At 36.6% G+C, this 13,173-nt stretch overlaps 1 protein-coding gene across 8 annotated transcripts in view; it reads left to right on the forward strand.

Moving 5' to 3' along the window:
• ARHGAP24 (Rho GTPase activating protein 24) overlaps positions 1-13,173 on the forward strand; it is a 528,054-nt gene that overhangs the window by 440,732 nt on the left and 74,149 nt on the right. For all 8 annotated transcript variants that reach the window (XM_002804123.4, XM_028848595.2, XM_078001956.1 and 5 more), the window contains one exon: positions 6,815-6,937. In XM_002804123.4, the coding sequence (XP_002804169.1) occupies positions 6,815-6,937 (123 nt within the window). The remainder of the gene's footprint in view (positions 1-6,814; positions 6,938-13,173) is intronic.

Raw genomic sequence — 13,173 nt, forward strand, 5'->3', positions numbered from 1 at the left:
GAATTACAGGCATGAGCCACCATGGCTGGCTCAATACTTTTGTGTGTGTGTGTATGTGTGTGTGTGTGAGACTGAGTCTCACTCTGTCACCTAGGCTGGAGTGCAGTGGCATGATCTCGGCTCACTGCAACCTCCACCTTCTGGGTTCAAGTGATTCTCATGCCTCAGCCTCCTGAGTAGCTGGGATTACAGGCATGTGCCAACACATCCGGCTAATTTTTATATTTTCAGTAGAGACAGGGTTTCACCATGTTGTTCAGGCTGGTCTCAAACTTCTAACCCCAAATGATCCACCCACCTTGGCCTCCCAAAGTGCTGGGATTACAGGCATAAACCACCATGCCCAGCCCTGAGCCACTGTGCCCAGCACTATACTTTTTATATGCATGTATTTGTGTTTTCAGTTTGAGCAAGGCAGAATTTTTACTTACTGTTCCCATTTTAGACATTTTCACAGTAAAGTTTGAGGAAAGACAAGTCAGTAGTAATTTGTAGAATGTAGAATTTTTAAGTCAATTCTTTATATATCTATAACCAAAGAGACAGACTCTCAACAAATCATTTTTGCAAGGCAGAATTTTTACTTACTGTTCCCATTTTAGACATTTTCACAATAAAGTTTGAGGAAAGGCAAGTCAGTAGTAATTTGTAGAATGTAGAATTTTTAAGTCAATTCTTTATATATCTATAACCAAAGAGACAGACTCTCAACAAATCATTTCCAAATTTAATTTTTAGAAACTTATTATAATTAATAAATACCAATCAATTTATAATTGGTTAATAAGTATTCATTTATAGCTACTTTGAACTTAAACATAAACTAGCTGCGTATTATAGAATAATTTCTTCTTACAAACAGATTATGACCTAGTAGGGGATATAAGAAATATGTAAAACAGTATTATAGTATGTACTGAGGAAATCAAAATGTAGAATTAATTTTATAACAATTGAAGATAACATTTAGTAATGTGTTTGTTGTGTGGTACCGACTACAAATGAAATGATAATTACTGTCACTGGGACCTTAATTAATTCTGATTTTTTGATTTACAGATTTTTAAATATTCAAATATATTATTGTAGACAAATACATTTTGTCAACTTTTCCATTGACAAAATGCGTTGAAATTTTACCATGCTGATATTTTTGAAATTACCCTTGGGGAAGAAATACGTGTAAAAAAAATCACTTTAACAAATCATACCAAAACTCTTCAATTTTCAGGTAGTAAAATCTCTATATATGAAAAAGTTAAATACAATATTGAATGTGAGGACAATTTGTTCTCCAGCTTTATTTTGTGAATCGTGTGCTATTTTATGATTTTTGTTGTTATTTATTAAGAAGTGGCAGTATCCATAGATGCCTGTAATTTGTTGCTTGTGCTCCACATAACTCTGCTTGTTTTTCAAGTATCGATCACCATAAAAGGGAAGAAATATTTTTTCTCTCAGTAATTTCCCACTGATATACTTCAGAATGTACTTTTATTCTTGCAATTTATCACTAGAGTTCCACTACGAATAAAGTCCCAGACTAAGTTTGGGGAAAGTAATACTTAATACTTAAAAAAAATAAATAAGATCTTATAGCTGTATGATTGAAAATTATTAACTCTATTTAGAAGATTAAAATATTTTTCTATAGTCTATAATAAAATGGATAGCACAATAGTCTAGTTTGCAACTGATTTGCAGTTGGGAATGAGGAAACAGTTCACCCTTGAAGTTATAAGAGCATTTTTTTATATTGATTTCTTTACCCTACCTTTTAATTTTTGATTATGCATTTCTTAGTCTATTAAATTCATTAAGCTTTTCTTAATCTAACTTTAATTTTTATAAAAGTTGATCATGTCAAGCATCTATTTAAGAGGACCTATTTTATTTTTAAGAAAGAAAAATTTATGTCAAATCCAAATATATAGAATATCTCAATAAAATGTACAAATACCTTCAATTAGATATAAACAAGTAAAATTGAATGATGTGGTCAACTTAGTTAACAAAATCATAAATGCTTGATGTGTTAACAGCAACACTAAAGCATTGCTACCAACAAGAGTTAACATCTAAAAGTTGTATACTACTTTCTGACATGTGTTCTTTAAAATGTGAACAAATCTAGTGTCATTTAAAGTAGTAGTATTTAAAAGATTACAACTGCATAAGATACTTATGTCCATGCAGAAATGAAGAAAGTAGAATGTATGCTGGTTAACATAATATGAATATAATGTGATATAATACACACACATATTACATATGGATTGAAGACTGGGAAACTCTCACCATTCCAGTGATAATTAGATCTCAACATTGCTTTTTAAAATTTCACCTCTTGAAAGAATTTTTTATTCGAAATGGTTAAACGGATCATTAAGTCTCATAAAGGGCTAAGGAAGAGAGTGAATCTTGAGCCACATGATTGAAAGTCAAAATTCCGAGTTTATTCATTTATCAAATCATATCTTTGGTAGGTTATTTTTAAGCCCCTTCACTTGCAAGGTAGTGCCAGGCTCTTAGAACCGAGGGGTTATGCATTAGAACAGATGGCACTTTCAGTTAGAAATCACCTATTTTTAGTACAGAGTATGTAGTTCATATCTATAGAAATTATATCTATATAATTGTTTAGTCACACCTTTAGTAATAAGTCTATATTTACACGAAGAATCATACAAAATGTTTTTCTAAATCATGCCCCACCCCTTGCTATTAAAATGAGGAATGAAGATCTAGATCCATAGATGAAATTCACAGATGGGATTTTGTATCTGTGATTGGCAGTCTAAATGAGATTCAGCGTCAGACATGCAGCACCATTGGCAGAGATAAAGCATCAAATGAAAAGTCAGGGGATAATGGCCAGTTGTGCATATCATTATTTTTCTTCTGCTTTCAGGCAGATACACACTGTAGCGGCTGCCACTCACTCTAATTACTAGGCCTGGAGTGACACAGCAGGATATTGCTCTGTGAATTGTTAAGCATCCTTCAGGCAAAGACAATAATTACAATATTCTGATTTCAAAATGATAATATTTTGGGCTCAATACTGTGATATAAGAGGATCAGAATACAAAATTAATTGTTAGAACTGCACTATGCCAAATGAAGCATCTTTTTATTGTGCCATTTAGTTACTTCTACCACTTATATGTCATACAGCCAAGTATATGCATATTAATGTACGGTATATTTACATGTGCAGTATGTAATTTTAATGTGTATTGGTGTGCATATGTGTATCAAGAAAAATAACGCTTTTATACTATCCCCGTTACTATTGACTAATTGTTCTCACTTATTAGATGTAATATCTCTGGGATCGATTTATTTACTTTTTGCATAGGTAAGGGTGAGAGATAATTAAATGACATAAATTTAATATTTACGTTTCTACTTTTGCCTAACATAGTGCTAGTATTTTTATGTACTTTATTTTGTTGAATTCTCACAAAAATTGACTAAGTATGTGTAATGATTTATAAAGCATAATCAAGATGACTGAGTTTCAGACTCCTTCCTTATACCATACACAAAAATCAACTCCAGAGGGATTAAAGACTTAAATGTAAAACTCAAAACTGTGAAAACCCTCGAAGACAACCTAGGCAATACCATTCAGGACATAGGCACAGGTGAAGATTTCATGATGAAAATGCCAAAAGCAATTGCAAGGAAAGCAAATATTGACAAATGGGATCTAATTAAACCAAAGAGCTTCTGCACAGCAAAGGAAACTACCAACAGAGTGAACAGACAGCCTACAGAATGGGAAAAAATTTTTGCATGCATCTGACAAAGTTCCAATATCCAGCATCTATGAGGAAATTAAATGATTCACAAGAAAAACACAACCCCATTAAAAAGTGGTCAAAGGACATGAACAGACACTTTTCAAAAGAAGACATACATGTGGCAAACAATCATATGAAAAAAAGCTCAAAACCACTGATCATTAGAGAAATGCAAATCAAAACCATAGTAAGATGCCTTTCCACACCAGTCAGAATGGCTATTATTAAAAATTCAAAAATAATAATAACAAATGCTGGCAAGGTTGTGGAGAAACAGGAACACTTATACACTGTTGGTGGGCGTATAAATTAGTTCAACCACATCAAAGACAGTGTGTTGATTCCTCAAAGACCTAAAGACAGAAATACCATCTGACTGAGCAATCCCATTACTGGGTGTATACCCAAAGCAATATAAAGCAGTCTATTATGAAGATACATGCACACATATGTCCATTTCAACATTATTCACAATAGTGAAGACACGGAATCAACCCAAATATCCATCAAATGACAGACTGGATAAAGAAAATGTGTTACATATACACCACGAAACACTATATAGCCATTAAAAAAAGAACAAGATCATGTTCTTTGCAGGGACATGAATGGAGCCGGAGGCTATTATCCTTAGCAAACTACCACAGGAACAGAAAACCAAACACTGTGTTATCTCACTTATAAGTGGGAGCTTAATAATGAGAACACATGGGCAAATAGAGGGGAACACCACACACTGACTGGGGCCTGTCAGAGGGTGGAGGGTGGAAGGATGGAGAAAATCAGGAAAAATAATGGGTACTAGGCTTAATACCTGGATGATGAAATAATCTCTACAACAAATCCCCATGACACAAGTTTATCTGTGTAACAAACCTGAACATGTATCCCTGAACTTAAAATCAAAATGTTTTTTAAAAAAAAGATCACTGAGTTTCCAGAAGTTAAATAACTCCCTGGAAGTCAAACAGCTAATATAAGATAAAACTGTGATTCTAGGTGGGTTTTCTTTGCCTTCTAAATCTATGATTTTTCAGATACAAGTTGTTTAAAGCAGGGGACCCCAACCCCTGGGCCACACAGCAGGAGGTGAGCCAAGGGCAAGTGAGCGTTACCGCCTGAGTTACCCCTCCTGTCAGATCAGTGGCAGCGTTAGATTCTCATAGGAGCAAACCCTATTATGAACTGCTCCTGAGAGGGATCTAGGCTGCCCGCTCCTTATGAGAATCGAACTAACACCTGATGATCTAAGGTGGAGCAGTTTCATTCCGAAACCATCCCCACCACCAGCCCATTTGTGGAAACAATGTCTTCCGCAAAACCGGGTCCCTGGTGCCAAAAAGGTTGGGGATCGCTGATGATCGACCTAGAGTGGAACTAGACATGTAAAAGAATCACGGTTTCCCTAGTAGTGAGATGTTTGCTATAATATGAAGAGGCTAGTTTTGTTTATTCAAAAGAGTTGTCAACATTAGGAAACCTATTTGATATATTTTTTGAGCCCTTCCTCTGTTCCCATTTAGTTGTATTAAAATGTAATGCACCAATACTGGCTGTTCAACTGGTTGGCTTAAAATTACCACACTTCTCTGACTTTTCACCTGTTTCAAAAATTTATATCAATGCTAGAATAGTTGTCCTTCTCAACCTACAGCATTCATATAGAATTTAGAGGTCACAAACTCTAATGCCTGTAACTTTCAGAACTATGTGTGAACCATATTGAGTGTGAAATAACAGAGAGTGTGGTGCCTGTTGTAAACTGGAGCCTGCAAGTTCCTTGTGAAAGGATTTAGATCCACTTACAAACAAACAACATCTTAACCAAACAAAACACTCAGATATGAATTAATTCAACCCAAGGGATCAAGTATACAACACTGCATGAAAATTAAATGTTGATAGATATTTGAGTACCTTAGAAGTTAGTATATTAACATATTATCAGGATCCCGTTAAATACTATTCTATTTCTTTAATTATTCCTTCTGTGAGCACCACTATTTTCAAAGACAGTGAAGGGGTGCAGGCTCTGATACTTGTCTTCAGAAATACTCCTTTAAACATAAAAGGTATAACGAAACCATGCCTCAAGACCTGTTTCAAGGTCAAATATGGTTATCCCTGTTTTGTAAGTGGGAAAATTAACTCACTGGGGAAACTTAAATGCGCTATAAAAGACTTCTAAGAAATTCAATTACATGCTTTGGAAGTCTAGCACTTCAAAGTTGATATTAGAGATTATAAAGGTTTTAAAGTTCATGAGTTGTTCTTTGGGGAAAAATACTAGAGAAACCATCAAGGTTTTGCAGAGGCACTGCCAGAGTTTCCTAAAGCTCACCCTCAGGTGCGAGAGCCATCGGGGGTGTTGATCTGGCCTTTGTGTCTGTCCAGGCATGTCTTCTTCCCTGCCTCCTCTTCGTTTGCCTTCCTGAAGTTGTGATCTCAGGGGATGAGGTTCCTCTTCCAGAACAGAGGCATAAAGAAGAACCTCTGGGTCAAAGTTGTTGCATGTGGCTCTTTACTCTTTCCTGTAACTTCCATATCCAATCACGATGTCCTGGTGGCCTCTGTGTGTGTGCACTATGCAGAGCTCAGACTGTTTCATGCTTGCTTCAAATGAAAGGCCAAGCTCTGTGGACCACTTTTCCGTCTTCTCTGTCTTTCATTTTGTTTTTGCTATTTCTCCCTGTTCAGCAGCTTCGAGTGAATAGATTGGATTATGAACTGATGCAGACCTATGGGTTGTTGCTAGGACAAAAAAAACCCAGGCTTTGTTTAGAAAATGACATTTGTTCTCCAGCTTTCTCCTGAAAACATAAGAGTCTCTCCTTTTTAAAATTTTTCTTTCCACTCAGAAACCATGGTAAATATTTCAATTCATTGGGTAGAACTTAGTACGGGCTGTCTTAGGCACAGTCTTTGTTTCAGGGGTTCCTCTGTAGGCTGATGATGAGGAATCTCTGGATGCAACCTCAGCTGCATGTGTTACTGTGTTTTCACAGGAGGCGATCGAGATCGGATGACAGCAAATCATGAGAGCTACCTCCTCATGGCAAGCACCCAGAATGATATGGAAGACTGGGTGAAGTCCATCCGCCGAGTCATATGGGGACCTTTTGGAGGAGGTGAGTGTACTTTAAAATCATGGAAAAATAGAAAGGTAGACCAAACCTGTTCATCCCTTTCCCCCAGCGAATGCTACTATTAGCTCCTGTATACAAGGGGGTGAATGTTAAAATAAATTGTAAATTGTTCAACATTATTTTTAGAGAAAAATCCTGCAGGTTTAATTTAGATCATGTATCATTAATGATGAACCTTCTTCTGTGAATATGTTAAATGATAAAAAAAAATTTTTAGTGGTTTTTTTTTAGTTTTGCATTTTCCCATGTTACCAACAATACACAGTTATGGGACTCACACTGTAAAACTAGATTAGTTAAGAACAGCTAGACATGAAGTGAGAAATTTATGACTAGTGGTTCTGGAAGATATCCCAGCCCCCAAATGCTCAATAGTATCAAAGAAGAATGCCACAACTTTTGATAATAATCTGATGATTATTCGAGTAAAAACATGCTTCAGATCAGTTAAGTGTTTGTAAATTTGAAAGTAAGTTTTTAAAAGGTTTGAGTTAACATCGGATTGAGAATGCACCATGTCAAGAATGAGCTAAAAAGATGCTATGAATAGAATTAAACAAAGGAAGAAAAGATTAAAGATGTGATCTTGGTATGCCAAAAAATAGAAAATAGAATCATATAAACAGAAAACTTATCTAATGAAAATGAGCAAATGGACCAAAAAAAAGCACAAAATTATTTATCTACAACCACAGTATATTTCCAAGAACATAATGCCTAATTTTTATACGGTGATATAGTTAAAAATAAATTGTATTAGGTCAAATTTACACTTTATAAACAATTACCATCCTCATATTTATTTTCCATTCTTGTGTATATTGTCAGCACCCTGAATTGAGACAGTGATTTTTTTATCTCTAAACATATCAGATGTTTCTTTGACTGACTGACCATTTTATATTTTAAAATAACTTCAGAAGTTTAGTTTTAAAAGTTGGTAAGTTAAAGTTAAAATAGTAAAGATTCATTGAAAACATGATTAATGGCAAGTGTTTGTAAAGTGTCTATGTTTTTTTTTTTCTGCATGCTAATACAGCATTTTTATTTAAAAAAAGTTGCACTTGTAATAATTTCTTTTTTTTTAAATTTATTTATTATTATTATACTTTAAGTTGTAGGGTACATGTGCATAACGTGCAGGTTTGTTACATATGTATACTTGTGCCATGTTGCTGTGCTGCACCCATCAACTCGTCATTTACATCAGGTATAACTCCCAATGCAATCCCTCCCCCCTCCCCCCTCCCCATGATAGGCCCCGGTGTGTGATGTTCCCCTTCCTGAGTCCGAGTGATCTCATTGTTCAGTTCCCACCTATGAGTGAGAACATGCGGTGTTTGGTTTTCTGTTCTTGTGATAGTTTGCTAAGAATGATGGATTCCAGCTGCATCCAAGTCCCTACAAAGGACTCAAACTCATCCTTTTTTATGGCTGCATAGTATTCCATGGTGTATATGTGCCACATTTTCTTAATCCAGTCTGTCACTGATGGACATTTGGGTTGATTCCAAGTCTTTGCTATTGTGAATAGTGCTGCAATAAACATACGTGTGTATGTGTCTTTATAGCGGCATAATTTATAATCCTTTGGGTATATACCCAGTAATGGGATGGCTGGGTCATATGGTACATCTAGTTCTAGATCCTTGAGGAATCGCCATACTGTTTTCCATAATGGTTGAACTAGTTTACAATCCCACCAACAGTGTAAAAGTGTTCCTATTTCTCCACATCCTCTCCAGCACCTGTTGTTTCCTGACTTTTTAATGATCGCCATTCTAACTGGTGTGAGATGGTATCTCATTGTGGTTTTGATTTGCATTTCTCTGATGGCCAGTGATGATGAGCATTTTTTCATGTGTCTGTTGGCTGTATGAATGTCTTCTTTTGAGAAATGTCTGTTCATATCCTTTGCCCACTTTTTGATGGGGTTGTTTGTTTTTTTCTTGTAAATTTGTTTGAGTTCTTTGTAGGTTCTGGATATTAGCCCTTTGTCAGATGAGTAGATTGCAAAAATGTTCTCCCATTCTGTAGGTTGCCTGTTCACTCTGATGGTAGTTTCTTTTGCTGTGCAGAAGCTCTTTAGTTTAATGAGATCCCATTTGTCAATTTTGGCTTTTGCTGCCGTTGCTTTTGGTGTTTTAGACATGAAGTCTTTGCCCATGCCTATGTCCTGAATGGTACTACCTAGGTTTTCCTCTAGGATTTTTATGGTATTAGGTCTAACATTTAAGTCTCTAATGCATCTTGAATTAATTTTCATATAAGGAGTAAGGAAAGGATCCAGTTTCAGCTTTCTACTTATGGCTAGCCAATTTTCTCAGCACCATTTATTAAATAGGGAATCCTTTCCCCATTGCTTGTTTTTCTCAGGTTTGTCAAAGATCAAATGGCTGTAGATGTGTGGTATTATTTCTGAGGACTCTGTTCTGTTCCATTGGTCTATATCTCTGTTTTGGTACCAGTACCATGCTGTTTTGGTTACTGTAGCCTTGTAGTATAGTTTGAAGTCAGGTAGCGTGATGCCTCCAGCTTTGTTCTTTTGACTTAGGATTGTCTTGGAGATGCGGGCTCTTTTTTGGTTCCATATGATCTTTAAAGCAGTTTTTTCCAATTCTGTGAAGAAACTCATTGGTAGCTTGATGGGGATGGCATTGAATCTATAAATTACCTTGGGCAGTATGGCCATTTTCACGATATTGATTCTTCCTATCCATGAGCATGGTATGTTCTTCCATTTGTTTGTGTCCTCTTTTATTTCACTGAGCAGTGGTTTGTAGTTCTCCTTGAAGAGGTCCTTTACATCCCTTGTAAGTTGGATTCCTAGGTATTTGATTCTCTTTGAAGCAATTGTGAATGGAAGTTCATTCCTGATTTGGCTCTCTGTTTGTCTGTTACTAGTGTATAAGAATGCTTGTGATTTTTGCACATTAATTTTGTATCCTGAGACTTTGCTGAAGTTGCTTATCAGCTTAAGGAGATTTTGGGCTGAGACAATGGGGTTTTCTAAATATACAATCATGTCATCTGCAAACAGGGACAATTTGACTTCTTCTTTTCCTAACTGAATACCCTTGATTTCTTTCTCTTGCCTGATTGCCCTAGCCAGAACTTCCAACACTATGTTGAATAGGAGTGGTGAGAGAGGGCATCCCTGTCTTGTGCCAGTTTTCAAAGGGAATTTTTCCAGTTTTTGCCCATTCAGTATGATATTGGCTGTGGGTTTGTCATAAATAGCTCTTATTATTTTGAGGTACGTTCCATCAATATCGAATTTATTGAGCGTTTTTAGCCTGAAGGGCTGTTGAATTTTGTCAAAAGCCTCTTCTGCATCTATTGAGATAATCATGTGGTTCTTGTCTTTGGTTCTGTTTATATGCTGGATTATGTTTATTGATTTGCGAATGTTGAACCAGCCTTGCATCCCAGGGATGAAGCCCACTTGATCATGGTGGATAAGCTTTTTGATGTGTTGCTGAATCCGGTTTGCCAGTATTTTATTGAGGATTTTTGCATCGATGTTCATCAGGGATATTGGTCTAAAATTCTCTTTTTTTGTTGTGTCTCTGCCAGGCTTTGGTATCAGGATGATGTTGGCCTCATAAAATGAGTTAGGGAGGATTCCCTCTTTTTCTATTGATTGGAATAGTTTCAGAAGGAATGGTACCAACTCCTCCTTGTACCTCTGGTAGAATTCAGCTGTGAATCCATCTGGTCCTGGACTTTTTTTGGTTGGTAGGCTATTAATTGTTGCCTCAATTTCAGAGCCTGCTATTGGTCTATTCAGGGATTCAACTTCTTCCTGGTTTAGTCTTGGAAGAGTGTAAGTGTCCAGGAAATTATCCATTTCTTCTAGATTTTCCAGTTTATTTGCGTAGAGGTGTTTATAGTATTCTCTGATGGTAGTTTGTATTTCTGTGGGGTCGGTGGTGATATCCCCTTTATCATTTTTAATTGCATCGATTTGATTCTTCTCTCTTTTCTTCTTTATTAGTCTGGCTAGTGGTCTGTCAATTTTGTTGATCTTTTCAAAAAACCAACTCCTGGATTCATTGATTTTTTGGAGGGTTTTTTGTGTCTCTATCTCCTTCAGTTCTGCTCTGATCTTAGTTATTTCTTGCCTTCTGCTAGCTTTCGAATGTGTTTGCTCTTGCTTCTCTAGTTCTTTTAATTGCGATGTTAGAGTGTCAATTTTAGATCTTTCCTGCTTTCTCTTGTGGGCATTTAGTGCTATAAATTTCCGTCTACACACTGCTTTAAATGTGTCCCAGAGATTCTGGTATGTTGTATCTTTGTTCTCATTGGTTTCAAAGAACATCTTTATTTCTGCCTTCATTTCGTTATGTACCCAGTAGTCATTCAGGAGCAGGTTGTTCAGTTTCCATGTAGTTGAGCGGTTTTGATTAGTTTCTTAGTCCTGAGTTCTAGTTTGATTGCACTGTGGTCTGAGAGACAGTTTGTTATAATTTCTGTTCTTGTACATTTGCTGAGGAGTGCTTTACTTCCAATTACGTGGTCGATTTTGGAGTAAGTACGATGTGGTGCTGAGAAGAATGTATATTCTGTTGATTTGGGGTGGAGAGTTCTATAGATGTCTATTAGGTCTGCTTGCTGCAGAGATGAGTTCAATTCCTGGATATCCTTGTTAACTTTCTGTCTCGTTGATCTGTCTAATGTTGACAGTGGAGTGTTGAAGTCTCCCATTATTACTGTATGGGAGTCTAAGTCTCTTTGTAAGTCTCTAAGGACTTGCTTTATGAATCTGGGTGCTCCTGTATTGGGTGCATATATATTTAGGATAGTTAGCTCTTCCTGTTGAATTGATCCCTTTACCATTATGTAATGGCCTTCTTTGTCTCTTTTGATCTTTGATGGTTTAAAGTCTGTTTTATCAGAGACTAGTATTGCAACCCCTGCTTTTTTTTTTGTTCTCCATTTGCTTGGTAAATCTTCCTCCATCCCTTTATTTTGAGCCTATGTATGTCTCTGCATGTGAGATGGGTCTCCTGAATACAGCAGACTGATGGGTCTTGACTCTTTATCCAGTTTGCCAGTCTGTGTCTTTTAATTGGAGCATTTAGTCCATTTACATTTAAGGTTAAGATTGTTATGTGTGAACTTGATCCTGCCATTATGATATTAACTGGTTATTTTGCTCGTTAGTTGATGCAGTTTCTTCCTAGCCTCGATGGTCTTTACATTTTGGCATGTTTTTGCAATGGCTGGTACCGGTTGTTCCTTTCCATGTTGAGTGCTTCCTTCAGGGTCTCTTGTAAGGCAGGCCTAGTGGTGACAAAATCTCTAAGCATTTGCTTATCTGTAAAGGATTTTATTTCTCCTTCACTTATGAAACTTAGTTTGGCTGGATATGAAATTCTGGGTTTAAAATTCTTTTCTTTAAGAATGTTGAATATTGGCCCCCACTCTCTTCTGGCTTGTAGAGTTTCTGCTGAGAGATCTGCTGTTAGTCTGATGGGCTTCCCTTTGTGGGTAACCCGACCTTTCTCTCTGACTGCCCTTAAGATTTTTTCCTTCATTTCAACTTTGGTGAATCTGGCAATTATGTGTCTTGGAGTTGCTCTTCTCGTGGACTATCTTTGTGGCGTTCTCTGTATTTCCTGGATTTGAATGTTGGCCTGCCCTACTAGGTTGGGGAAGTTCTCCTGGATGATATCCTGAAGAGTGCTTTCCAACTTGGTTCCATTTTCCCCCTCACTTTCAGGCACCCCAATCAGACGTAGATTTGGTCTTTTTACATAATCCCATACTTCTTGCAGGCTTTGTTCATTTCTTTTTCTTCTTTTTTCTTTTGGTTTCTCTTCTCGCTTCATTTCATTCATTTGATCCTCAATCGCTGATACTCTTTCTTCCAGTTGATCGAGTCAGTTACTGAAGCTTGTGCATTTGTCATGTATTTCTCGTGTCATGGTTTTCATCTCTTTCATTTCGTTTAGGACCTTCTCTGCATTAATTACTCTAGCCATCAATTCTTCCACTTTTTTTTCAAGATTTTTAGTTTCTTTGCGCTGGGTACGTAATTCCTCCTTTAGCTCTGAGAAATTTGATGGACTGAAGCCTTCTTCTCTCATCTCGTCAAAGTCATTCTCCGTCCAGCTTTGATCCGTTGCTGGCGATGAGCTGCGCTCCTTTGCCGGGGGAGATGCGCTCTTATTTTTTGAATTTCCAGCTTTTCTGCCCTGCTTTTTCCCCATCTT

The sequence above is a fragment of the Macaca mulatta genome, chromosome 5, assembly GCF_049350105.2.
Source record: "Macaca mulatta isolate MMU2019108-1 chromosome 5, T2T-MMU8v2.0, whole genome shotgun sequence".
In the NCBI taxonomy this organism is placed as follows: Eukaryota; Metazoa; Chordata; class Mammalia; order Primates; family Cercopithecidae; genus Macaca; species Macaca mulatta.